Raw genomic sequence first — 26700 nt, 5'->3', positions numbered from 1 at the left:
CGTTTGAGAATGGTAAATAAAGAGCTGTAGTGCCGCACGTGAGAGCTGAAGAGTGAAATGACACGGTAGGAGGTCTTCACGGTCTTGGTCTGTCTTTGGTCTTAGGAGAAAAATTAAACACCCCCACCTTGGCAAACAGCAGTGACAATACTAGGATTATAATATAAACTGGTGTTTGTGCCTGGGGTCAGGCTTCAGGAAGCTGGACTCGGGAGGATTGCTTAAACCACTGTGTGGTAGTGTAATAAAAGCTGATGACTTCTCGCTTTCTTGGTGGGAGGATAACACCTTTCCTTTGTGGTGCATGACCTTTAGCCCTTGTAATGAAGAGCAGAAGTTGTAATATGAATTGCTTTTAATCTTTGTAAGGCACTTGCTTTCCTTCCAGGATTAGCAGTCTGCAAAGAGCCTGCTTGCACATCAGTGAATAACTGGCATTTTCTACTGAAACTTTAGTATGTCTCTCCCATGGTGCTCCACTTTCTTCTTAAGTGTAATGAGTAGTAAGATTTGTAACTAGCTTTTTTGCTGTTTGTTGTGTTCCTCTTACAACTGAGTGTTTTCAGACAACTGTAAGCTAGATCTCATTAGCAGAAATAGTAGTGCGTTCAAACTGTTGGCAATAAAGCCAAATGGGTGTGAGAGGCGAGGGGTAGAGCACTAAAATGACTTTAAAATGGGAACTACAAAACTTATCAATATTAACAGCCTATGTTAATGAAAAAAGCAACCTGCTTCCAAACTGGACTTGAAAAGCTTATCATTAAAAACAAGTAGCTTCTTTCTGATTACCTTGAGCTTGGGTTGGTCTCTTCCATGTCATTTACTATGGGTTACGTTGGTAGTTTTAAGAGTTGGTTGATAAGTATGTAATCCAGGGAACCATCAAAGTGTCTCTCACTCTGTCATGTCTGTGTTTTTTAAGCAGGTGCTACTGATTTTCTGCTTTCACAGTTCAGGAGTGCCAAAACTTCAGTCACAGTACAGGTTCTCACTCTGTATGTAGTCTCTTTCTGTGCAGCAGGAGATTTCATTTCCGCAATAAGTACCTGGGTTTTAACAGTTACCTGTAAATGGTAATGTTTTATTTTTTTCTCAAAGACTTCTGTGCTTGAGCGTAAAGAACTGCAGCCTGGAAAAAGTACTGGGAGAATTTGATGGTTGCCAAGATCTGTGGCAGTTGCGGGGTGGGGGGAAGGGGGAAACAAAAAACCCAACAAACCAGCATGGAGTCATTCCCTTCCTGACTGCCACTTGCTGATTTTGCAGGTAGCTAGCTGTGCAGCATGATGTGTCTTGTTGAAGGCTGAGTCCATAGGTGTTTCTTTTCAAAGTGACCAACATCCATCATTAAATGGCTTCTGCAATTTCTAGCAAGCTTGAAGCTTGAACCCTGAAGGTTCGCTCAGGCTCTAGTTAGTCAAAGAATAATCCTATAACATAAATTACTACGTAGTCTAAATGGTATCTCACCTGTATAAAAGGTGGGGAAACATTACCTCTCTCAGATTATTAGTATTTCTGATAAGAACAGTTACCAGCTCATAGTGGCTCAGAGTATTTCTTTGAGGTAGAGAGCTGTACTGGTTTTGGCTGGGATGGAGTAAGTTTTCTTTGTAGCTCTCTATGGTGCTAAGTTTTGGGTTTCTGATCAAAACAATGTTGATAATGTACCTATGTTTTAGTTATTGCTGAAGAGTGTTTGCACAGCCTCAAGGGCTTCTCTCTTTCTCATGCTGCCCTGCCAGCGAGTAGTCTGGGGGTGGTCAAGAAATTGGGAAGGGACACAGCTAGGACAGCTGACTCAGGCTAACCAAAAGGATACTCCAAACCATATGATGTTGTGCTTGGCAATAAAAGCTGGGGAAAGAAGGAGGAAGGGAAGACAATTTGAAGTAATAGTTAGGCACGATGAAGCCCTGCTTTCCTGGAAGTGGGTAAACATCTGCCTGCTGATGGGAAGTAGTGCATTAATTCCTTACTTTGCTTTGCTCGGGTGCACAGCTTTGCTTTACCTATTAAACTGTCTTTATCTCAACCCATGAGTTTTCTTGCTTTTACTTCTGATTCTCTCCTCTGTCCCACCGGTGGGGAGTGAGGGAGCGGCTGCAGGGGGCTCAATTGCCAGGCAGGGTTAACCCACAACAGCAGGGTAGTGAGGCTTTGTGGTACCACCGTGTTTTAGTGTATTGTTATTGTGGTAATGCCAAAATTACTTATTTTTGAGTAACCTGGAAAGGATCCCATTCACTAACAAATGTGACTTTCTAGTAATTCCCTGAAATGTTTTGTAATTACTGATACAATCACTGTTGAAATCAAATGGTGACACGTTTTAAAATGGCAATGTAAGTAGCATTGTTGTTAAAATACACGATTGATGCTAACGGATCTCTTGGATGACAGGGTCTGTATACAATTAATAAAATTTTGGGAGGGTAATAACCACTACATTTTGTGATTTGCCAGAATATCCATGTGAGGATGGAGATAGTGCTTTGAGAAAGTGTCAGGCTGAGTTTTGGTAAGCAATCTACAGCCTGTAAAAGCTAAAAAGATAACGGTTAATTGCTTAAATCTGCAGTTGGAACATTCAGCTTTCAAGGCTGTTTAAAGTTTGTGCACAATTATAAATATGCCTGGCTTGAAGTGTTACTGGGTATTTGGGACAATGAGACTTGTAGTCTTGTGTGTAATTAATAAAATAGATTATTTCTTTTTCCTCAGCTGAAATCTATAGATTGCAGTTTAGGATTACTTAAATTAAGGTCATAGCTGTCTTTCCTCAAAGAGAGGCAGATGATTTACAAAACCCCAAAAGAATTAAAATAGCAGTACATTCAATCAAGAATGAAATCAAGGAACAGAAGGAACTCTCACAGTACAGTCTTCCCAATTAAATGATTATAAACACTTTAACCCTTGAAAATGATCTTAAGGTAAGATACTTTCTCCTAAGGAAACCATTGTAGTGCATTTTTTAGCACACGTCATGTGGTTTCAGTTTCCTGGTGTAAAAACAATGGCTGTTGTTTTTTAATTAGAAAAATACATTGTTGATTATAGTTGTCCAGCAACTGTTCTTGAATATAATTTTCTATAAAATTATTTTGCAGGTCTCTCTATCTCTTCTGTAACAAATGAGGATGCAAATGCTAAGCAGCAGTGTAAGCCAACAGAAGTATTTCCATGTGAAAATCAGGATGGGAATTCAAAGATGTCACCATTTAGAAGTAGATGTGTATTCACAAAGAGGTTGAGAAACTCTTCCCCAGTGAAACTTGAAATAAACCTTCAGGAATCTGATGATGAATGTGATCTTGTCATTGATGTGCCACCACAAGCTGTTAGTAAAAAGCCAAGAATAAGTAGGAACTGTACAAACAGGAACAGGGACAAAGAACTGGCTGCTGTAATGTGTGCAGAAGAATTACATGATAATGCTATAGCAGACATTCTTGGGTGTCCAGAAGAAAAATCAGAGAAAATGATCGCTTTGCAGGAGAATGGCAAAAGTTTAAATAAATCTGAAAAACTAGATAATGTTTCTCCAAAAGCAAATGAGATTTATTTGCCTGATGTAAACACTGATATATTGAAGCTTTTGGAGGAAAGAGATGCCCTTGCTTATGCTGAGGAGAAATTTATACCTTCAGCTGTTTCTATTGAGGCAGACATGCAGAAGGGAATTTTGAAGCAAGGGAATGCAGAAACCAATATATCGCTTGAAGCATTTGTTCAGGAGCACACTACTAATGAACACTGTGTGAGCAGCAGAAGAGTAACACAATCTGTCTTGTGTACTGGTCACTCATCAAAAAATGAAACTGCAATTGGAAGACATTACAAGGAAATAATTACAAATGTAGATGAAAGCCAGAGCATAGAAGAAAATGGGGGTAGTGGTAGCCCAGAAGATACATACCCATATCCAACTTATTACTTAAACAAGAAAGAAAGTGATGTAACTCTAGTGAGTTCATCTGCTGAAGAAGCGGAACCCAGTGGGGAGGACACAGAGCTCTCTGAATCAGATGATCCTTTAGAGGAGTGTCGGAGAATTTTTTATGAGTTTGAAAGAGAAGCGCAAAAGAAGGACTGTGATAAGCAGGTATTTTGTTTCCCTTTCAGTGCTTGGGGTTTTTCTCTGAGCATATGCGGATGGGATGTGATATATAGTCAAATTCAAATACTCTTTCCAAAACGTGTGTTAGTAAAGTTTAAATATTTGAGCCTTCAATGCTAGTAGACAAAGTCATAAGGAACACTTATGACTCTCTAGTTTAGTTTGACAATGGGCGATCTGTATGTTTCCTGAAGTAGAAAATTGCTCTGAATAGCTCCCTGCCTTGGGGTAGCCATTTTTACTTTTACTGTAATAAGCAAAGTTTTAGAGGCAGTTGTGTATTCAGTAGTCTCCTGTTGTTCTTATAAACAGATGTAGGAACTTTGAGTACCGCTGCCTCAGCTTCAAAGCACTGTGGATTAACTGTTCTGAATGTAAAATAACTGTCTAATACTGATGGAATTGTAATTTTCCTGGTGAGTTTTTTGACTGAATATCCTGAAACATTGCAGTGAATGGGTTCTGAGGATATTACTGAAGTCTAGAGCTTCATAACAGTTTGTCTAAACAGTCTGTTCTTGTTTTTAATAGGCCCATGGAGGAAATGCAGATCTCAATTTATTAGAAACCAAAGTAAATGTTCCTGGACAAAAGAAAAGAATTGCACACATGGCAAAATTTGATGTGAGTTATAATCTTATAATAAACGGGAGGTCAACATAGCTTTACTTCATTTCTGTAGACTCATGTTGATATTCAGGTTGGCTGAGTGTTGTAATCTAATTGTAAAAATATTCTGAAATTAATTAGAACAAATGTCTCATCAGCTCTTCTGTTAAAAGTTGTAGCAAATTTGGTAGTACTTAAAGTTGGTTCCTGTCACAGGTGAAGTAAGCTGCTGCCCAGGGCAGCTGAGGCTAAAGAGTATTGAAAAGTCAGTTTGGAGTGGAGGCTTGTACCGTGAGATTACAGATACAGCACTTGGAAACCCAAAGTGGCTGTTGCTTTCTCTACTTTTACAGTGTTTTAGGTGGCAATGTAAATAGCAGGCATAATTCTTTAAGCCCCCTCCACCACCCCTGAGCTCTTTCAGCTTGGCTTTTTCCTTCCAGGGACAGCATGCGGAGCTCTGAATCTGATAGCAAAATTCAGTTTTAAGCAGCAGTGTGCTAACTTTAACACCGTCTTGCTGTGATTTGGAACTGCTTGAATGTTAACCTTGGTTTTGTGTATGTGCATATCAGGTACATAACAAAAATGAAATGGTACCTTTCAAAGCATCTCCTTGGCAGCAGGGTCATGATGCAGGAATTCAGCAGGCACAGTGGGTGGCAATGGAGTTTGAAGCTGCAGTTAAAAAGGGACAAGATTTTATTGCTACAACTTCTGAACAGAAGAATACTACGTCTGGATTGTCAGCCACTCAGTTTCAAAACCATGGACCACTGGGTATGACAGCTTGATCTGTAGGTTTGACAAACTAAACTTCGTTCAACTTCAGTTAGGCATTGCTTGAATGTGTTCATTTTGTTGTGGTGGATATTAGCTGTGAGTTGAATGATGGTGAGCACTTAGCTTGTGCTAGGATAGATGCCCTATCCAACTACAAGGTTATATCTGAAGTCTCGGTAGCTGTAGTGGAAAAGGGACAAGTACTTTGTGCTAAGTTCTTTGAGTGTGTAAAACTTTGACCAAAATCCTGGAAAACATTTGTTTTGTTGAAAGTCTTTTGAGACACAAATTGAAAGAATAAAAAAAGAAATCTGGTGAGTTTCCATTTAGTACTGATATCAACTGTTAGGTTTCTAGTCTGAAGCATTCAGACCTTCTGAAACAATTTGTTAAATCTTGTGATTTGAAAATCGTATGTTCTTCTCCCTTTGAATTCTCCTTCATATGTGAAAAATCCTGGAGTAGAAGTTATTTTCAGCATTTGATACTAGTTAAACAGTGTTTACCCTCCAATTCTTCTACTGTACTTTAAATATTTGCTTATAAAGTAGCAATTAAATTAATAAAATACTGCTTCGTAGTTTCATTCATGTGTCTTTATTACACATGCTGTAAAACATCTTCACATGAAATAGAGTCATTCTGCCAGTGTGTGCATTCTTTCTGAATAACAGTAAAATGGATTAGTGTATCTCATGGTGTACAAATGTGTCTTGCTGTATAATAGGTGCTGATGCAAGTAAAGTTAAGCAAGTCAAATGCTGATGCCTTGGCTCCAGAATCTCATGACAAATTTTTATTTCTGAGATCTGTAGCTTTTCTGACTTTAAAAAGGCAAAGCAATACTTCAAGGCATTTACTGATTGCATTGGAAGATGAGGTTAGAATGGTGGTGTTCATGTTTTTGTTTTTGTTTTTTTTTCGTTGCTATCATGCTTTTTTGCAGGGGAGGGCAAAGGTACAGGGAAGGCAGGCAAGTAGGTGTTTAAAAAATCATGGTCATTACAACTTGCAAATAGCTTTTAACTTGATTTGTGTAGCTGCTTTACTCTAATGTCTTCAAACAGATAAATGATCTCAAAAATACTGGAGAACACTTTGCATAAAATCTATTGGCAGAAGTGAAGCCTTAATGTGTTTCCTGACATTCCAGGTTTGCTTCTGTGCATTAGTTTACTTCTACCCTGCTTTAACAAAGGAGCTATGAAATATCTGTGTTCCAGATTAATGTAATTTAAATAATAAAGCTTACCATTAGAGTTTAGATTCAGTCTGTATCTTCTGTGTGTTTCAGTCTCTTTAAATTTGCTTGAAGTTCAGCCCATTGAAACCAGCAGTGGTCAACTGCATATACTACTGGAAGGAAATGTTGCAGCAGCAATGCCCTGTGGACTCTCTGTTAGTTCATTCAAAAGGACTACTCTTGTGCCATGCAAGGTACTGTAGAGTTACTGCTGCAGAACTTGGATATATGAATGGGAACAGAAGTGGAAAACCTTCAATTAATTTCAAACAGTATTTTATAAAGTAGACCCAGTAATGTGATATACCAGTATAGCTTTTTAAAAAAATTACTTTGTTTCCTGTGTGCTTTAATCAAGTTGCTATGCAAGTTGTATTTTCATCTTCCTTGGTTGTACTAGCCAGCACTACACAAACATTAACAATTTATATATTTAATCGCTTATCAAAGTGGTTGTGATGGGAGAATTAAGTACTAGCTTGTTTTCAGTCAAGTCATGCTTGCGTGTTGGTTATTTTCCCTTAAAACTCCCTGCCATGTATAGTGGCAGATGATATCTGATGAAAGGCTTTATTTGGCTTCAAGAGAGGTACCCTTAAAAATTAAAGGGCTTTCAAGGAACTTGTCAAAAAGTTAATGCAGGCATATTTTGGTTTGTTAGTGCCAACTTTGGTTTGTAATCTTGAGTGGCAGAGTATTGTAAGGTTCTCTTCTCAGAAAAATTACTCTAACCCTGCTTTTCTTTTTTTAAAGCAGAGGTCACTGAAGATTCCTGGGGTTAGATAAATTACAAGATCAGAGTTTTGCTTTGTAATTAAAAATGTCAATTGTTATGGCTTCAGTTAGTTTGGCTATTGGCATTTTTCTAGGATATTAAGTACTGATTACTTCGTGCTTCATATCTCCAGTATGTACCTTCTTGTTTCCTGAATAGAATACTGCATGCCCCAATAATGGTGAGACTAGGCTGTGACAATAATACACATTGCCTTTGTTCCCTTTATGCAAGAATTACCTTCTCCTCAGTGGTAGCACATAGATTTATTTAAATGCTGCTTTTAAGGGATCTTCTGTAGCGAGTTGATGTGGTATGGACATACTCCTTGTTCGATACACGCAATGCATCTTTGTAACTGTTTGGATCTTTTTGGGTGTGACGGCACCATGGTTAACCTAACTTACTGCTAGATTTTTGAATGTGATGATTTCAATTTATGTGCTTAATGTTAAAATAAGCATATTGTAGAGTTTTTGCTTATCACATTCCATTGTCTAACAAAGGCTATAGGTTCCTAAAAATAAACTTTTTTTTTCAGTCTAGTTCATTGGGTCCTTAGTTTACACTCTGAGTGAAGTCCTGCCTGAAATACAGGCCAGATGGAGAGCATGACTTAAATCACAACTGAACTGCTAGGGCTTGCTGAAGGACTGAACTTTCCCTGAGAAAAAAGAAATTAAAAAATACCTCACGTAACTTTGAGCAGAAGACTACTTTGTTTAGTTCAAGCAGGAAAAACCTCTATAGCTACTATTTGTGATGGTTGTTTCCGGCTCCCTGTCATGTGCAACTCCAGTTTTCTGAATAGCTATTCAGCAATGTTTGGGGTTGGTTGGTTTTTGGTTTTGGTTTTCTTTTTCCTCCCCTCCAAGGATGGGCAAAAGAATGTCGGAACTGGTTTTAGTTCTTTGGGCTATTTGTTACATATTGACCACATTAGTATGGAGTTGTGTTTTGTTTTTTTTTTTAAGGTTTCTACTCAGAAAAGGCTTTCCATTCCAGAATCAGGATCCAAAGTACCACTTGAGACAAGACAGCGATATGTTAAGTTTTTTTTTGCAGAATGCTTCAAAATTTGTAGCACAGTGGATGAAGCTATTGACAAGGTTTGTAATGTTTTATAGATCTTTACAATTCCTCTTCTGAATCAAGTCAGTAGGTCTTACCTTGCACAATATATTGGTAGGGTTTTTTTATTTGATTTTTTTTTAAGGCAAATATTTCGGACTTTTCAGTAAGCAGAAGTTAAAATGAACTTGATTTTATACTTGCCAGTGTTATCAGTTTCAGTTTTCTCCAAGTAAAAACACTTGTCTTTAGCACTGCTAATTAGCTTCCAAAAAGACGTTAGTATTAAAAAGGAAAAGTTTTTCTTTTGCAAATGCAAAATAAAAATCTTCTTCTGAATACTGGAGGCTTCCTGGAATGTAATAATGACTTTGAGATCTATTCAGGACAGGAGGAAAATATGTTTGTAGAACAACTGTAAATCTCAATCATTTTGAGCCTTTGATCTTGTATTTACTGTTTCCACCACACCAAGTGCTACTGAAGCTTATAGCCAACAGATAATCCGACAGGCACAAATATCCCAAGCTTAACCTAATCTAAATTTCTTGCATGCTGGAAATCAAAAGACTTCATGGAGGTGTCCTGATAAGACTCTGTATGTGTATTTAATTATACATTGAATGAAAACTTATAAAACATCAGATGTTACTACTATGTCATTTACAGTGTCTTTTCTATATTATGCAGCTTACCTTGTTATGCCTGACTCTTCATTCTCACTAAGTAATATTTCTTTTACCTTCCCTTTAGCTTCCTCCTGTGTTATTTCTCAGCTTCATTGGTTCTCCACTTACTCTTTTCCTCTGCTTAGAGGTTGTAACTTGTGAATTGTACTTGCTGTAGTAATTGTTAGAAGGCACTGTTTATGCCTGAAATGAGCTTCTTTTGTTGACTATGCAGATAGTGTAAACAGTGAAATAAAACCTGGGAAGAAGGATTTTTCTTCCCCCAGAAGATGAATGAACATACTCCTTATTTAGAGCGTGCTTCTTCATAGTTAAGAGGTGCTGGACCTTCCTTTCACTTCTGTTTCTTATGACTTTACAGAAAGAAAATTAAGGAAACATTTCTTGACCTAAAAAAGTAATAATGCCTCCTTTGAAGCAGGATCAGAAAAAGCTGTCTGTAGCCACAGGAATGGTTACCCTAAGAATGTTCAAATTCCCACAAGGGTTAGATTTAAATTCTGAGTTGGAGCACTGATTTCCCCCACAGATCTTTGCTTCATAAGTACTGAATTTGTCTTTCTAGGTGTCTCATCCATCTGACTTTGGGTCTCCTGTTGCACTTCAGATTTAGGACGCTACTTGCATGTGTATCTAATTCTAGGTTCAGAATCTCAGATTCTAAATAGTAGCGCTTTCTGTAGAACACACAGTACTCCACTAACACTCAGTCTCTTTTCTTTTTTTTTTAAATACAGGCCCGGATAGAAGAGCAATCTGTTTATGATCGCTGTGGCAGTAAAAAAATGTACCTGAATTTTGCTGTGAAGACTCTCAAAAAGCTGAGAGATCATGGTAGTTTTGCCTTCAATGAAGATTTTTTTTAAATGTGTTGTAAGTGTAGAAATTAGAACAGCAGAGAAATGTGTTGAAAGGATTATTTAGTTTAAGTTTACTAAAGGTTTTCCTGCATATTTAAATCGTGTTGTAGAAATATAACACCGAAATAAATTGGTGATTTAATTTATAAATATTTGCTTAGGATATTAACAGGAAATATGAAATTGAAAGCAATGATAAAAATATGTTTTCCTGCATTCAGGGCGACTTAGTAACAACAGATCTTCTAGTGGCACTGGATCCATAAAGTCAGAGGAAGAGAAAGGTAAAGAAAGGGGAAGGGAGATGTCAGTTCTCCGCTTTAGCCTATAAATGGGCTTATTTCAGCACAAAAATGTTGCTCTGTTTTTAGTCAAGCTTTATAAGCCACTGCAAGGATTTCCAACACAATTCCCTATTTATATCTGAAGGCTCATTCTCAGGGAAAAAATGTTGAACTTCTGATTGAAAAGAGCATGTTCTTAGGTATCACATGCCTAGCCTTTCTGGGATAGCTAGTGAATTAACATCCCTATTGTTTAGTGTCTTTGTTTTGAATAATTCTTCACCTCTAATTACTTCTAATTGCTCTGAGGTACAAGCATATAACTTTTGCATGTAAACTATAGTGCATATCTTGTAATTTCAGTTTTGTTTTATTTTGGAAGTAGTAGGATATTGAACTGCTACTTACATTTGTTCAAATATTGCTTAAGCTTTGGGTGTGTTTACTTTTAGGAATTTGTTTGGGTTGTGTTTTTTTTTTTTTAGTATTTACAGGTCGTGCTCTATATGAACTTTTAAAAGATTATCTTCTGACTGAGGAACAATTGAATGAAAATAACTTCCCTCGACCAAATCCTGAAAAAAATGGTAGTGCTATACTTACTGGGGTTGTAAAAAATGCTGGATATGATGGTAAGTGCCTACTAGACTGCAACAAAATTGAATTTCAGTCAGTGATTCACAGGACGGTAAAATACACGGGTATAAAATTATATGTTATGGCAGTGTTCCATATTTAGTGCCTGGTCTACAAGTGAATTCACAAGCTTTCATAACTAAACCATGAAACTTCATAGGTCTTTTTAAATTTTTGTTTCAACATAGTAATTGAAGAAGTCGCAGGTAAACTTGAATTTCCTATTGTGCTATAGAGGAACTTGGTTGGTTTTTTTATACATGGCTAATCTTGGGAGGCTGCTTAGGTACTGATACTCTGCTCTCGCAATTGCTGTTCATGTAACTTCTTTTTATACTTCAGTTCAGCATTTTTTAACTTTCTGGCAAGCCAGCTAGAAAATAGGCTCTGTTTATCATTTTTTTTAGCTTTCAAAAAAGTGTGCTGTAGGTGTGGCGAAGTATATGCTGTTACTTCTTCAGGAGAACATAGACGTAAAGAAGAATGTAACTATCATTCTGGTAGAGTATTGGAACAAAAAGGTAGGTATCCTTCACGTTCAATTTTTGTGGAAGCTGTTAAAAGTTATAACATCTCATGTCAAAACTCAACAAGATCAGAGTATGAAACTTTTTTTGCACAAGGTTCAGCTGAGATACATTCTGCTGTACTTTTGGGAACGTGGCTAGTTAGTAAAGCCTGTTTTCTCTGAATATGCCATAACTTTAGGAAAGCTGATGTTAATAGAACTGTATGGGAAGAAGGTAGAAAAATGTTCATTGTGCAGCCTTGCACTGACTTCTAAGTGAACCTTGTCATCTTTTCTGAGAGACACCTTAAATACTCAGAAGCTACATTAAGTATTTCCCTCAGGGAGAACCTTCTAGAGCATTTTACAACTTTCTCTCTCCCATTCATTGGTATTTCTGTTTTTTGATGAAAACCTTGTCTCAGGAGGGAACAATGTACAGTTTGTCATACTGGCATAGGTGGGACCTGTAGGTGGGACTTGCTTCTTCCCATAGTGCAGTCTCAGGAGAAAATGGAAAAGAAATTTGAGAGGAGGAGTGAGGGTACTGATTTGTTTTTGCCATTGCTAGTTGCTGAAAAAAAACTGCTCAATTTTCAACTTTTCTTTTTGGCAGTTCCTGGTGGTATGGAAAAACGCTATAGCTGTTGTGAGAGAATAATTGGGTCTGCTGGATGTCAGACTGCAAAGGTAGGAATAATGTTCTCAAACGGCTTATATAATGCAGTATCTCAGTTTTGCTGTCTGTGTCCTTTTGACTTAAAGCTGGGTCATAGCTTTCTGTGAATAGTTTGGTATAAGCCTTTTAGGTTTACTTACTAGCATTTAGTAAATTATGTGGCAAATATTGACAAGAAGTATTATATATATATATGCTCCTGAGTCTGTTAGAGAAACAAGTTGTCTGGCAATTTGGGTAAGATATCTAGCAAACTTGCACTGAAATACTAATGGAAACTTTGCAGCTTCATGTTCATGATGGAAGAAGGGAGAAATTGGAAGGCTTCATGAAGACATTAATTAAATCACCGCCTTTTGATGGAAACTATGGTGTCTATGCTCTGGACTGCGAGAGGGTATGAGCAACCTAAAAAGTTTGGTTCAGTTAATAGAAAACTATATGGCTGTTTATGAAGCAATTTCCTAGCTGTAGTAGTTTGGAACTCACATCTCCAAGAGGTCTGCAGAACTCTACATGACTAAACCTTCAGTCTGACTAGTCACTCTACATGACTAGACCTTTAGTGTTGAATATGCAGTGGGCAAAATCGTTTGGATCTGAGTTGGTAGCTAGTTCTGCTTTCTGTGCAACTTACATAATGTAAGGAAACATCATTGCTGTGTAAATGCTCATTAAATTTACTTTTTTCTTCAGTGTTACACAACCCATGGCTTGGAACTAACTAGAGTGACAGTGGTCGATGCTAAGCTACAGGTTGTCTATGATACATTTGTTAAACCAGATGGTAAAGTTGTAGACTACGATATAAGGTATGCTAATTAGTCTATAGTACTTCAGGATTAGTCTTAATAAATTGGCAGATAACCATATAAGAAGAAACATGCTCCTCTTAAATGTCTGTTTCTAGTAACATAAATCAAAGACCTTCAATCAGGAATGAGGCCTTTGTTCTTACAGGCTCAGTAAAGAAGGACTTTTCTCTTTGCCTAGTTCAATTTACTTTTTTCCACATTTGAGGACTTCTTCTTCTCTTCCTTCAAAAAAAAATAATAAATGAAGTTAAATCTCCCAGAACTTGCTAAATTCCCTAAGGGGATAAAAGCAAATGCAAATTTCATCTATAAATGTTGTCTCACAGAAAAGCAGCATAGTCATTAGCAGTGCATTGAGGCCATCAGACTGTACAGCTTAACAAGATTTGGCTGTACTTAGTGCAGATCACTTGCATTTGGTCTTCCTATTGGGTTTCGTCTTTGAGACCTGGAAGACATGTTTTCAATTCCTATTTTTTTAAGTCCTGTGACTGCTCTGAGAAGAAACACAGGTTTTGAGCCTCACTGTAAAAAAAGTTAGAGGAGAACCAACATGATGTGTTCCTACTTCAACAGCAATATTTGTTTGCTCAGAGCCCTGTCTTTGGTCCGTGCTTAAAAAACAGGCTCAGTCGCTTGTAGTGGTAGAGCTAAGTTAATATCACCTAGCTTAGTTTATCTTACACTACCTAGGTGAAAAGGAAGAGAATGAAAAAATGCCTTATGTTGACTTCAACATTGTGTGATTTCAAAGCTGGCTAGTGTTAACTTGAGATGCTGGGGGAATGACCACTGTGAACCTAGTTCTTCTAGATATCTCTTAGTGTCTCTGTTAATGAAGCCTTTCTAAATCTGTCTTTAGACTCTCTGGAGCAACAGAGGATGATCTGAAGAATACCACAAAATCTCTTCGGGATGTACAGGCAATACTGCTAAACTTGTTCAGTGCAGATACAATTTTAATTGGACACAGCTTAGAAAATGACTTATTTGCTCTCAAGGTAAAATAACCTGTTTGAAGCCAATTTTAAGAGGTGACTACTTGTCTTTACTGTGTTCTAACTGATTTCAAAAAGAAAAAAATGTTGCTTTTCAGCAGATCAACATGTATGGAAAAAAGAATGAAATGTACTTGATTGTTAAATGATAGCTGTATTAAAGTTAATACTACATTCAGAGAAGGAAGAGATGTGTATACAAACACAGTATGGTAAAGATTCTGACATTTGGGCTTCCTACTTTGCTGTTTTGTGCTTCTAGCTATGCAACCATACATCACCACTGAATACTATTGTCTTTATTTCTGGGTTCACAGAAACCTAGAATTGTATGTTTTCTGGTCTTGCTGAACTCATGCCGGCAGATGCATAAAAGGCAGTGACAATTCAAGTAATGCTAAGGTATTGCTCTTACAATCTCTGTAAACAATTATGCTGCCTGTCAGGTAATTACCTTACGTACCAGAAATGCATGGATTATGCTATTAAATATCAAAGGCAGCTATATTCCATAGGAAACATAACCATCTGCTCAGGAAGGCTCAGGGGTATCTTATCAATGTGTGTAAATACCTGAAGGGAGGGTATGAACAAGACTGAGCCAGGCTCTTTTCAGTGGTGCCCAGTGGCAGGACAAGAGGCAGTGAAACACAGGAGGCTCCCTCTGAACATCAGGAAACACTTTTTCACTGTGACGGTGACCAAGCACTGTCACAGGTTGTCCAGAGAGGTTGTGGAGTCTCTATCCTTGGAGATGTTCAAAAGCCACCTGGACATGTTTTCTGGGCAACTGGCTTTAGGTGGCCCTCCTTGAGCAGGGGGCTTGGACAAGATGAATTCCAGAGGTCCCTTCCAACCTCAACCATTCTGTGATTATTACTAATGAAGCAGTTACAATTTAGCCTTGATAGGCTTCCCTGCTAGTGATATCTAAAGGCCAAAACAAATGAGACTTTGCAGTATGATATTGGCTATCTAAAACCAGAATTAATCATGTTCACTGTATATATACAACTAGTGGATAAACATCAATGCAGTGTACAGAAATCACTGTGAAGCACAATTTTTCCACAGATCTTGCCCCACAGTTTGCCATTCTGTAATGAATAGAGGAGCACAGGACAGATGACATAGTATTTGGGGCTCAAGGATTTGTTTGGGCATATTATTGAGAAAGGAAATGGTTTAGATGCTAGATGAGATTTCTTTAATAAATAAAGGAGGTGCAGGACTGTAACTGGATGTGTAATCATTACTGTGACCTCTGCTCTTTTCCAGCTAATTCATGACACAGTAGTGGATACATCAATAGTGTTTCCTCATCGGTTAGGTTTGCCTCACAAAAGAGCACTTAGAAGTCTGATGGCTGACTACCTCAGGAGAATTCGTCAAGATGACGGTAAGAGTGCAGGTTCTTATTAAGCAATTGGTATATTGCATCATGAAATGGGAGACAAGAATAACCCAGAAAACTGAAAAGGTAGTAATGCACTTGCTGTCATTTAAAACTGTCTTGGATACCTTTACTTCAATAGTGTAGTAAATGCAGAGGATAAACCTGAAGGGTAAGGTGGTTGGTGTTGTAGTTTAACCCTGGATGGCAACTAAGCACCACACAGCCGCTCACTCATTCCCCCCAGTACAGCTGGCTTGTCAAAGTGTTCACCATACAAAAGTGTTCCAGTTTCTTTTCCTTGTAGAAGGGGCATTCTTAAAATTCTGAAGGTAGTGTGATGAGGCTAACATCTGTTTCAAGGTTCAGTTGCTTATCCAAGCTGATACAGGAGCTCTTCAGCTGGGATCTTCAGTAGTAAAATTATAGTAAATTTCTTGGCTGGCTGTTAAAGACAAATCAATAAATCTGTTCTACAGTGGGCATATAATACTTATGAAACATTGCATTTGACAGATATACTTTGCATTGACCATATACTAAATAATTGTTTTTAATCTGATCTTAGAACAAATTAAATTGAGTGTCTAATGAACTGGCAGATTCATATTTGCTTTTATCAGTGAAGCCTTCTGGACAACAAATAATATTCTATTATGCTAACATATCTTCATTGCCCAGGGAATACATAAATGGTCGCACTGAGCAAAACTTGATGGACTTTGATACCCGGTGGAGTAGCTGGATGCTGCATCTCGAAACTTACAATATCCTCTGACTTCCTTTGCTCTGACAGTCTGATGCACAGCACTGTGGTGGGGGTAAGGGGAATGTCAAAAGTTACTTCTACAGACTTTAAGAGGGCTATCTCAGATAGCCAAGACTCTGCCTTTAGCAGACTCTTCTGCTTAAGTTTGGATTTAATAATTCTTTGTTGGTCACCACTGAGCTAAAATCCAAGCTTAACCTATAGACCTAGGTAGCTGCCATTTCTAGAAAAAATGAAAAAAAAATCCTGATGCATGACTTCCATTCCCTATGTTTATATTGGTTTGTGCTGCTGCTTTGTGCTAGTTTGTGTTAGTTTTGTGTTAGTACAAGAGAAAGGTAATAAACTTCAAGTCTGGATTTGCTTTTTTTGTAAACCTAGGGATTAGTAGAATGAAACACCCTTTGCTATCAGAAAGCAGTAGGTCTGTGGTGTTTTAACTTGCTCTGAATTTAATTGACTGTTTGCCTTTTTTTGACCATCTCAAACTGGAGTTTGACTAGGATTGCATTTGAAAGGGTCTCAACTCCAGGACTTCTGGTGTCCAAGGTACAAAAGCTGCAACTGCTGAGGTAGCTTGACTTGAAGTATATCATATACTTGATTTGACTGAAAAATTGAAGAATACGTAACAGAGCTAGAAGACTATGGTTTCAATAACTGGGCCTTTTCAGACTGCTTAAAAAACATGTCTCATACAGCTTGTACTTTCTTGAGCAGTTAAAAATAGCAGCAGCAGAAGGGTGGAATGGCAAGGCAGAGCACTGCTTCAGGGGTTGGAAAGCAAATGAGAATTGGAACTTTCTGTGACAAAAGATAGTAAGAGCGGAGGGGAAGCTCACTGGATCACCTCCGTTTTCTTATCCAAATGACAAAATAGTTTCTATTTGATTATTGGCAACTGTTCTGTTTTATTTCTTAAGGTACATTTAGGAGTGAAAAAAACTAGAACCTGCAAAGTTATTACCAGCTGCCTTCTGATTCTGTGAATAGTAGAGATTACTAAGTAGTATGAACTTCTCTGCCACAGATAAAAGCTATGACTCTCCTCCATTAGCTTCCACAGCTCTTTATATGTCCTATCTAAATAGATATTGCAGTGATGCTTCTTACGCGAATGCTTTCACCAGCATATTTTAACACACTAATGCTGTTGCAGATGACTACCATGACTATGTAAATTACGTGTTCACTGAGAGGGAAGTATAACCACTTCCACGCTCAAGGAGATACTACACTGCTTTAAGCCAGTAGATACCTGAATTGCAACTACATGTCTGTAAATGTCTGAAGATCTTTGCTTCTGAGTCTAGGCTGCTACATATGAAAAATTATCTCAAATCACTGCCATTTAAGTTTTACAAGAGAAAGCTAGAAGCTTGTACTTTTACTGTTGAGTCATCTTTTGTTGTGAGAGCACTTAAGTCCTCTGCTTCTTTGGGAAATGGAACATCTCAAATCTAAGAAAATTATTTTTCTCCCTAGTATCAACTTAACTATACTGTTTTGTTCTCCCCTACCCAAAGCAGTTGCGGAGTCAGTAGATATGGAATCTGTGCAGTAATGCAGTGCTATAGTGCAAAGAAGCAATACCTTTTTCTTTTTGAGCCACTAGCTTAGAAACATAGAATGGGGAGGGGATTTTGCCACCTTCAAATGGAAATGCTGAACTGTGTGCTGTCAGACTTTTCTTCCACAACTTTTTTGGTTTCTGAATAACCAGCCTCTATCCCAAACCTGTTTATCTGAGATCTTCTGTACCTTTATTAAAACTTCTATACTCAAAATGATATCTTTGTTTAACATAACTTAAACCATACAGGATTTAATTTCCCTTGATCAGCTCATGTAGGATTTACTGAGGGACACATATTCAAATTAGTCAATGTGACAGTTTGACACTGTGTTAAATTTCCATTTATGAAGATGATGGCTGAATATAGTAGGTCTATTTTCCACCTATCCTAAAGTTGCTGGGAGAGCCCCAACATGCAGCTTTTGCTTTCAGTAAGGAGTGCTCAGACCATTCAGTTGTTAACTACTACCATTATCCTGGCAGCCAGCTTTTTCTTGTGTTGACTCAATGTTAGGAGGGGTATTCTGATGCCTATGTTAAGTGCCAACTAATGAGAGGATTGCATGCCTTTCTTGTTTGGATGACTACCACTATTTTCCAGCCAGAATGCATTAAAACCTTTCTACTGTACTTTTTGTAGTTATGGGAATTGTATAAAACATGTGTAAACTTGTAAGTTGTTGACTTTTTAAGCTTTGACTAAACTCGTAATAAAAGTGTGTAACTGTATATAATTTAAATCCTTTAACTCCATTCTGTTCAGATTTTGTGGAGCATTTCCATAGATCAGGACAAGTAGATTGTCCTTAATTAACCAAGGTAGAAATTTACCATCTAGTTGCAAAATCAACTTGTTATCTGTTGCTCTTTCAAGTTCTGATTTGAAAGTACATGACTTGGAGAGGCTGGTTTTCCAAAGACAGTTATGTTGGATACTCTAGGTTACTAATCCAGGCTCCACTGGGTATTGAAGCTGGAGGATGTGGTGGGAGACTGAATATTGCCAGACAATACTGGACTGCTAGAATCATGTGGTTATTGCCTTGAATCCTGGTAGCAAGAAGTTGCACCAAAAACTGTCTGAATACCAAGTATTGTCTTAATATTCTTGACAGTTGTTCAGCTTAATAAACAAAGCTACCATTCTTTTATAAAGAAATACATAATCTAACACTTCTAATTTTTTTTTTTGTTCTCCTCTAGTTGGTGGACATAATTCCAGGGAAGATGCAATTGCTTGTATGGAACTAATCCTTTGGAAGGTCAAGGAGGACAATAAAAGGAGAAAATGGTGATTGTTATGGCTCTGGAGGAACAAGATGGGGGGAAAAAAATCAACCTCAGTTTGGCTCACTGCTCTGTAATGTTTCAATTATTTTTCTAATGTAAAAAAGAGGGCAATGGGAAAATCTAATGGGAAAACTTGAGTGTATCTACTTCTGAAGCTTAAGGTGTACAGGAAGGAGAAAACACAAATGCACAAAATACATACAAGTAAGATGCACAGAATAAATTCTTGTGTTAAACAGCAAGCCCATGTGTTTTTTCTGTTAAGAGTATTATTTCTATAATCATCCTTACTACTCTTGTAGCTGAAAACTATAATTTGCGGTAAGTGAAAGTACTGATTGTTTAAAGTTCTGAATATAACTTTTGATTTCACCTTGTTCAGGCTCTGTGAAATAAAACTTTAAGTTTCTGCTGTGTGATTAAAGCTTAAGAATATTGTTTTCTTTTTCCCTTTCCCTTGCTGCTTCTCTCTACCTCTCCATCTGCTTTCAGAGTGAGAGAAAAAAACTTAGTTGTGTTTAATGTACTAATTGACACAAAAAAGGCATAATGGTAGAAGTGTGACCTCTTCTGGAGGAGAGTAAGCTGGTCTCTTTTAAATAAGTTGAGCCTGTATGAAGCTTTTCAACTGTAAAAGCAATAAGCTTTGACTTATAAGGGTTCCCAAAAAGCAGAATATTTCAAGAAGTAAATATGTTCACTGCTTCAGCTAAAATTGGACCATGCTCCAAGATATAATTCCCTGTCTCCTGCTTAAGATGGGATTCAGCATCTGCTACCTTCAGAGAGGAGGATTTTAAAGTCTGTTGCCACTTATTTTTGTATGAAGGAAACAGAAGAAAATGCAAATATAAGACTGGACCACATTTTCTGTATAACACTAGCTCTAAGCTGAAGTTATGCTTTGCACTGATTCATCAAAGAAAGCTGGGAGTGGTGAAGAAAAATGGTCTTGACTTGAGGACCCTGTAAGAGAAGATCAGTAGTGTAAAGAGGATCTCGCAGTTCTCTCAGACGTGCCCCGAAGAATGACTACACTGCATGACTAACTGTATTGAAGGTTAAAAATCACTGTAGCTGCTACTTATGCATTGAAGTACTTGGGGCATGTGTCCTGTTCTGTGAGATACTGACAGGCAACAGGTGTGGTTAGAAATAGCATTGCGTTTTTGTTGCCCTGTATCTGCTGCTCAGAACGTTAAAAAAAAAAAAAAAAAAAAAATCTCATTTTCCTTCGCCCAAGAATAGGTAATACTACTTTCTGTATTAATAGAACAGTCCTGTATACAGGCCCTACTACAACTTAGAGAGGGGGCTTTGGCTTGTTCTTTACAAAGAGGATAGACTTGCTCATGAATCTCCCCAGCTTTGAAAGTAGGTCTTTTTGGTGAAGATTGCCTTTATTATTTGGCTTTGAGTAAATCTAAGGAAAGAGATTAATGTCTGCTCTGTAGAACCTGTTCTACTTAGCAGGAAAACCCGTGTTAGTCATCCAACAAGCTATTAGCAGTGACCAAACTGGTAATTCTGAGGCTCTATAGGCCATCTAAGGAACCTCCATCATCCGACTTGTCTTCTTCATAACTTCATGTAGTTGACTATTGAATTATTAAAACCAAATGGATAAAATACTGCGCACAATAAGTAAAATAATTTTAGCAACTAACTTTTTTTGTAAAAATAGCAAAAAAAAAGTCTTCTGATGCTGGAAGCAATGAAATTTCACCAAAACTGAAAGGTGGTGTGAATATAGGTGCAGTTAATCATTGAAAGAGTGACAACGCTGAGTCATATCTCTGTCATCTCTCTGCTGCCACCTGCTGTAAGCATACTTTTCTCTTTCTCACATATATTTATGGTATAGACTTAGCTGCTGCAAAACCTGACCCAGCACCGTCAGGAGCTGGAAGGTTAGTTCATGTTTTGGAGATGTGAGAGACTGGTGTGGTCTGACTGGACCTCCACAGCTTACAGAGGGACTTGCTAAAACTGTCGGCTCCTGCTGTGGGAATATCACCACCTGTGTCGTATGTTGTGCTATTACGTGAATACATGAAAGAGCTCTGAAATGTTATAAGGAAACATTACACTAGGTTTGCTTCATCTGAGGATTTTGACTTACAGCCTGGAACAGTTTGGCTTGCTCTGTTCCAACTGTTGTTTAATCAATGTTCCCCTATGTGCAACCAGTCACCTTGCACATGGGAATGGCTGATTGGTGTGTGACTTGGGGAAAGGCAAAATGGCGTGTTGGGAGCAGGGAATGTTGTGTACCAGCACAGGGAGGGAATTAGTAGCAAGAGGGAAAACTTGTGTTTGACCACAGCTGAACTATGCCCTCGTAATTTAACTGCTCATGCGCTTTAGCTGGGTCTCTGCTTATTTTCTGCATTTGCCTTCCCCCATCTTGCAGAGTTCACAGAATCACAGCATAGCTGGGATTGGAAGGCTTCTGAGGAGATCATCTAGTCTAGTCCTTTGTGGCGTCCAGTCAGGTTTTGAATATCTCTAAGGCTGGTGACTCTACAACCTCTCCGGGCAACCTTTCATGGCTTGACCACCCTCAACGGAATTTCCTAGATTTCCATTTATGCCCATTGCTTCTCATCCTGTCACTGGATACTGCTGAGAAGAGGCTACTTCTATTTGCCTTACTTCGTTCCATCAGGCATTTATACGTTTTGATGAGATGTATGTCATAGTCAACATTTTGTGTTTTAGTTTCAGCAAAGGCCTGACCATTATATTTTGGGTAGTGGAGAGGGGCTGTGTTTGACTTTAAAGTTGTGTCAGGCACAGTCTGTCCACAGAGAAGTAAGAATTAAATATCCCCATCATTTAAGACCTGATGTGTGCTTCCTTTCGGGTTACTGAGGAGTGGGAGAAGTGCAGTCATTGAGTGGATTAGCTGAATTCAGACATCTCCAAGGGTAGTTATACCTTACTTTTCAGCCAACTAATGAGGGTAAAGGTGCTTGTTTGGAGTTTTTGTTACCCCTCCCCTCAGAATGTTATCTAGTGAACTTTGCATTACACCAGCCAGTGTTGTCTGTTCTCAGATCATTTCTTAGCTTTCCTGCCAAGCACACTTTTTCTGTAGCTCCTGAGTTTTGCTTGGACGTAGTAAGGACTTTCTTTTTTTGTCTGCACTCAGGCTATTGAACAATTAGAGCTATTGCACTAAATGGAAGTTGAGGATGGTGAGGGAGAAGGCTTGGGGGGAGGCTTTGTTTCTGCCTTTTTGTTCTTAAAGGCTCCACTTTCTCTGATCAGGTGTCTGATAATTTTTTAAACTGTGGATAACGCTTGACTGTAAGCAGTTACCTGCCATTCTGCATCACACACTCCTGAAAGCATGGCCAACTCCACTTGTCTGAAACGCTTCTTTTCTTTCCCAGCCAAAAACTCAGTACTGAGTATAAGCTTGATAACTATGTGAAAGAATATGGGAAAACTAATGCTGTGATATGAAAAAACAACATGGGGAATAGCTGATGATACTCTAAGCTTGTGCACAGATGTCAGCAGGTGTAAACAGGTGGAGATCCATAAAGAATGTTAAGACATGGGGTATTTGGAATAATGGAAAACTGTTGGCACTGGTAGTGTTATGCTCTTGACAGCAAAGAAACAAATAGAAGACACTTGGGAAGGAAGGGACATGGGATCTGATGTATTGTGCTGTTGAAGGCAGAACATACAACCTGCTAATGGTTAAGCTGAAAACCTTTATACGCCACCTGCTGCCATAAATTGGTCTTTCCAGCACTGGATAACAGACAGTAAAATCTAGCTATTGAACCTGGGATACCCAGTGCACGTTGCAAGTATAAAAGCAATTTGTCTATCTGAGACTGACAGAACTAGTGGATGTTTTTAATAGCTGTAGTTCTGTGATGTGTAGACTGAATAGAGACATCTCAAGCTGTGTGTTGGAGTTACTGTTTTCTTTTGTGTATTTTTTAAAATGGCAATTGAAAAAAAAAAAATTACAGCAGATTAGAAAGTTAGTGCGTGCCACAATGTTAAATGAAGATATGAAGAACACTTATGAGGACACTTAAATGACCTTCAGCTAAATTTACAGTGAGACTTGAGCACTTAAAATGCAGACAGTATTAAGACCTATTAGGTTGATGAATGACTCTCTGATTCTTTCCTTATGTGGTGTATTGGTCCAAGTGAAAGTTTGCCACCGAAGAAGGGGTTCACAAGTAGCAGAATAGTCAGTTGTGTCTGCTTGTTAGAGATGTGTGAAACAATGAGCTGTTTTGTACCCATGAAAAATTCCGTGCAGAAAGTGGAGCAGTTCCAGCAGAGGTTGTTAGCTAGCTTTGCCTGGCAGCCTAGAAAACACTTGCGGAGGTCCATTCCTGTTCACCTCACTGACCTGCAGGAACCTGGTTGGACTGCAAAATGCAATGCCCATGCTTCAAAAGTCCCGGCCAAGTAGTCGTTTATGAAAAATATAGTGGAATTTGTTTCTCTCTTCTATTTTGGAGTTGTTCCTTGGTCCAGTGAATCTGTGCACTCTTTGTAAACTCAGATTGTAGCACCTGTGCTTACAGTGCAAGTTCTGCCTATCTCAAGGTCACACAAGTGATTTTGGCACCCTTGTTTGTTGACTTATTCCCTTTTAATAAGGCTCTTGGTGCTTCTCCTATTTAAGTCAGCCTGGTGTATGCCAGTAACGTTACTCTATACTCTGCTGTGATATCCTTGCCTTGTAACCAACCAAATACCCACCCACAAACTACGTATCAGAAGGAGAAGCCTTTTTCTCTCTCTAGCATCTTCCTCCAAGTCTTGGGGGGGTGACCTGATCCACCCAGCTAGAAAGTCACTGTGGTCTGATGGTCAGTTATGAGCTGGTAAGTCACGAGGGGATGAGGGGAACATATTTGCAAAACATGAGGTTAGCTGATATGTGAAGTTTGAATAGGCTACGTCCACAGGATCCCATGTGGTTGACTTGATACCAGAAGGATTGGGCCAATCCTGCCTCTATTTGTCTAACCTAAGGACTAGAAGATCTTTCTGGCAGGCCAAGTATCATTGTCTTGAAGCATTTCAGTACAATATTTTTAAGAGGCCATACCACACTGCGAACTGCATAAGCAAAATAAGCAAAAGTAAGTAAGCCCTGCTTGTATATAATAGGTAGTAATTTATAATTATGCAGTGAAATTACTAAATGAAATACAAATTGAAAAAGCCTCATGTATATCCAGGCTAATTGTAAAAATGTTTTTTACAATATGTAGTATGTTCCTCAATCCTACTTTTCATGATAATTGCTGTATGGCTGCCTCCAATAGCATTAAACACTTCAAAATATATGCATATTTTGCACATAGGCAAACACTGGCTGTTAAACTAGACAATGAAGGCACAATAGTATGCCTTATATCTTACAAGTGTCAAAAGAATTTTTGAACAGATTATTTCTACTAGCTCACTTTTACATTCAGATTCAATTAATTATCCTTGGTGAGCATACTGGATTGGCACCTGCTTGCAACTCCCATTGTTGCATTGAGCTTAGCGTTTTTGTTTGAATCACAATGAAATGTCTATCAAATACTGCTGTAAGATACCGACTTTGCTATCAGTAGCTCTTGGAAAGTATCAAAAATATCTAAGATGGCAATACCTAATGCATTACAATAATTATATGTGTACACTATATCTACATGACAAGGAAGAAAGAAAACCCTGCATATGAAACAGCAGATTTCATGACGTCAGTCTATTCCTACTCTGAACAGTATATACACTTCTACAGCCTGAGGAGGCAGAGGTTACTGTGTGATATACACATACGTATCTGTAGTAAAACAGTATTACTGTATTATATACAGTTAGAGCTATACACAGTTCTACACAGCACATCACATTTTGGGCTCCAGCAGATTGAGTTTCGATTTTCTTCAGTACATCATTGATGAATGACGATTTCTCCTGTCTTAAGCAGCTTCTTCAGCGGAGCAATCAATGCCTGCATAAGTAAACTTCTCGTATAGGGTAGTATTCACATAGGTCTGGGAAGGAAATAAGCAGAAAGAGTGTGATGCAAGGTGCATTACCTCAAGAATCCTAAACTATACTGAAATTATTCATGGCCTAATTATTTTCTAGGGATTCATTCTTACCTTCCTTTCTTCTAACATCCTGTTCAGTGACACCAGTATCTGAGCAAATGATGGTCTTTCATATGGTTTCTCTCTCCAGCACTGCCTCATTAGGTCATACCTTTAAAAATCAAACACCAACATTTGGTATTTTAGATACATAGGTTAAAGCTACAAATTCATGTTTATTGGAAGATTGTGCACATTCCATTTTTCAAAGGAAAGTGGATTTATGCATAGCTGGAGTTACGTTTTCCACAGCTGGTTGCTGTCTGAAAAGAATTTTCTTTTTCTCTGGAATAATCAAAAAGCTCTCTGCGCTAAAGCCCAGCCATATTGTGTAAAGAACAGGATATCTGGTGGGAGCAGACAGCCTGGGAAAGCGTTCATGGCAAATAACAGTGCATGCTGGGTACAAAAGGACTTAAGTAATTATTTCCAGTTGTGCACACTTTTTAAAATTTTTTTTTTGAAAATTTAGTTTTTATGTTTTCCTGAAAAAATGTTTGTTTTATTAGTTTCTTGTAGACATATATTTCCTATAGCACATGTTGTGTTACTCTGTTTTGGTTTTTTTGCTGAGGCAGTTACTTACACTTCATCATCACAGTTGAGAGGCTTTTCCAGTCTGTACCCTTGAGGCAGTTTTTCGTAGAGTTCTGCACATGTCATTCCACAATATGGTGTTCCACCTAAAGCAGAGTTTAACCATTGTCATGAACACAAGAAGTTTTTAATAAAAGAAAGTTTAATTTCATAGCAGAAATGAAAAAGAATGACTGACTCAGTAACAGGTAAATTAGTCCAACGTTAGGGAATGTTTTGCAGCTACATTTTTGTTGTTAATGTTTCCATACTGCCTAATGCACAGTATTGAAGAGAAAAATAAAAGTGAGTATAAACTTTTATCATCTGAGGGGCTGGCCTAAATTTCTCCACAGCTCTGAGGGCCTGCATCTGATTGTATTTGAACTGGTTTTGCAATACCCTTGATGGCAATAGGCAAGCCATTCCTTCGTTAGCATGGTATTAATAAGATCCAGTATGGACTCATGGAGCTATTACTGTCAAGCTGGTTTTGCCCCTTTTTGCGGATGTTTGGTTGCTTAGACTCTTGATTTTCCACACTGCAGTTTGTTAGTTCCCATCCATATCTAGTGCAAACCCATTTAGTAAGGAAAGCTGGGAACAAATGAGAAAGCAAAGGTTCGTGATTGGTCCAGTACGCAATGTGCACCTCAGGCAGTATGCATCCCTTGGCCAGCAGACCATGGGGCAAATCATGAAGGCTATGTAACACAGTCATTTTGAATGGCTTGAGGCTGTATCACATACATGATGAACAGAGGTGTGTGCAGAAATGAACTCTAAATTCTATTTTGAGATTAATGTTCAAAAACTTCTTTGAGAATACTTGAGGAGGAGATGTTTGCTCGCTCTCCCCTCCCCCCCCCCCCTCACTCAA

The 26700-nt window shown here is 38.2% G+C and overlaps 1 protein-coding gene and 1 pseudogene across 1 annotated transcript in view; one reads left to right on the top strand and one right to left on the bottom strand.

The window, feature by feature from the left end:
- Positions 1 to 1598: 1598 nt before the first annotated feature.
- LOC103904751 lies at positions 1599 to 19529 on the top strand (annotated as a pseudogene).
- Positions 19530 to 24266: 4737 nt separating this feature from the next.
- Positions 24267 to 26700, bottom strand: part of TEK (TEK receptor tyrosine kinase) — a 41543-nt gene continuing 39109 nt past the window's right edge. Inside the window, exons 21-23 of the mRNA XM_009286228.2 lie at positions 25831 to 25927; positions 25257 to 25356; positions 24267 to 25145 (exon numbers count right to left, since the gene is read on the bottom strand). Coding sequence (XP_009284503.1) covers positions 25071 to 25145; positions 25257 to 25356; positions 25831 to 25927 — 272 coding nt within the window. The 3' untranslated portion in view covers positions 24267 to 25070. The remainder of the gene's footprint in view (positions 25146 to 25256; positions 25357 to 25830; positions 25928 to 26700) is intronic.

The sequence above is a fragment of the Aptenodytes forsteri genome, unplaced genomic scaffold (assembly GCF_000699145.1).
Source record: "Aptenodytes forsteri isolate BGI_AS27 unplaced genomic scaffold, ASM69914v1 Scaffold103, whole genome shotgun sequence".
NCBI lineage: Eukaryota > Metazoa > Chordata > Aves > Sphenisciformes > Spheniscidae > Aptenodytes > Aptenodytes forsteri.
This window is presented reverse-complemented; position numbering and strand designations above follow the sequence as displayed.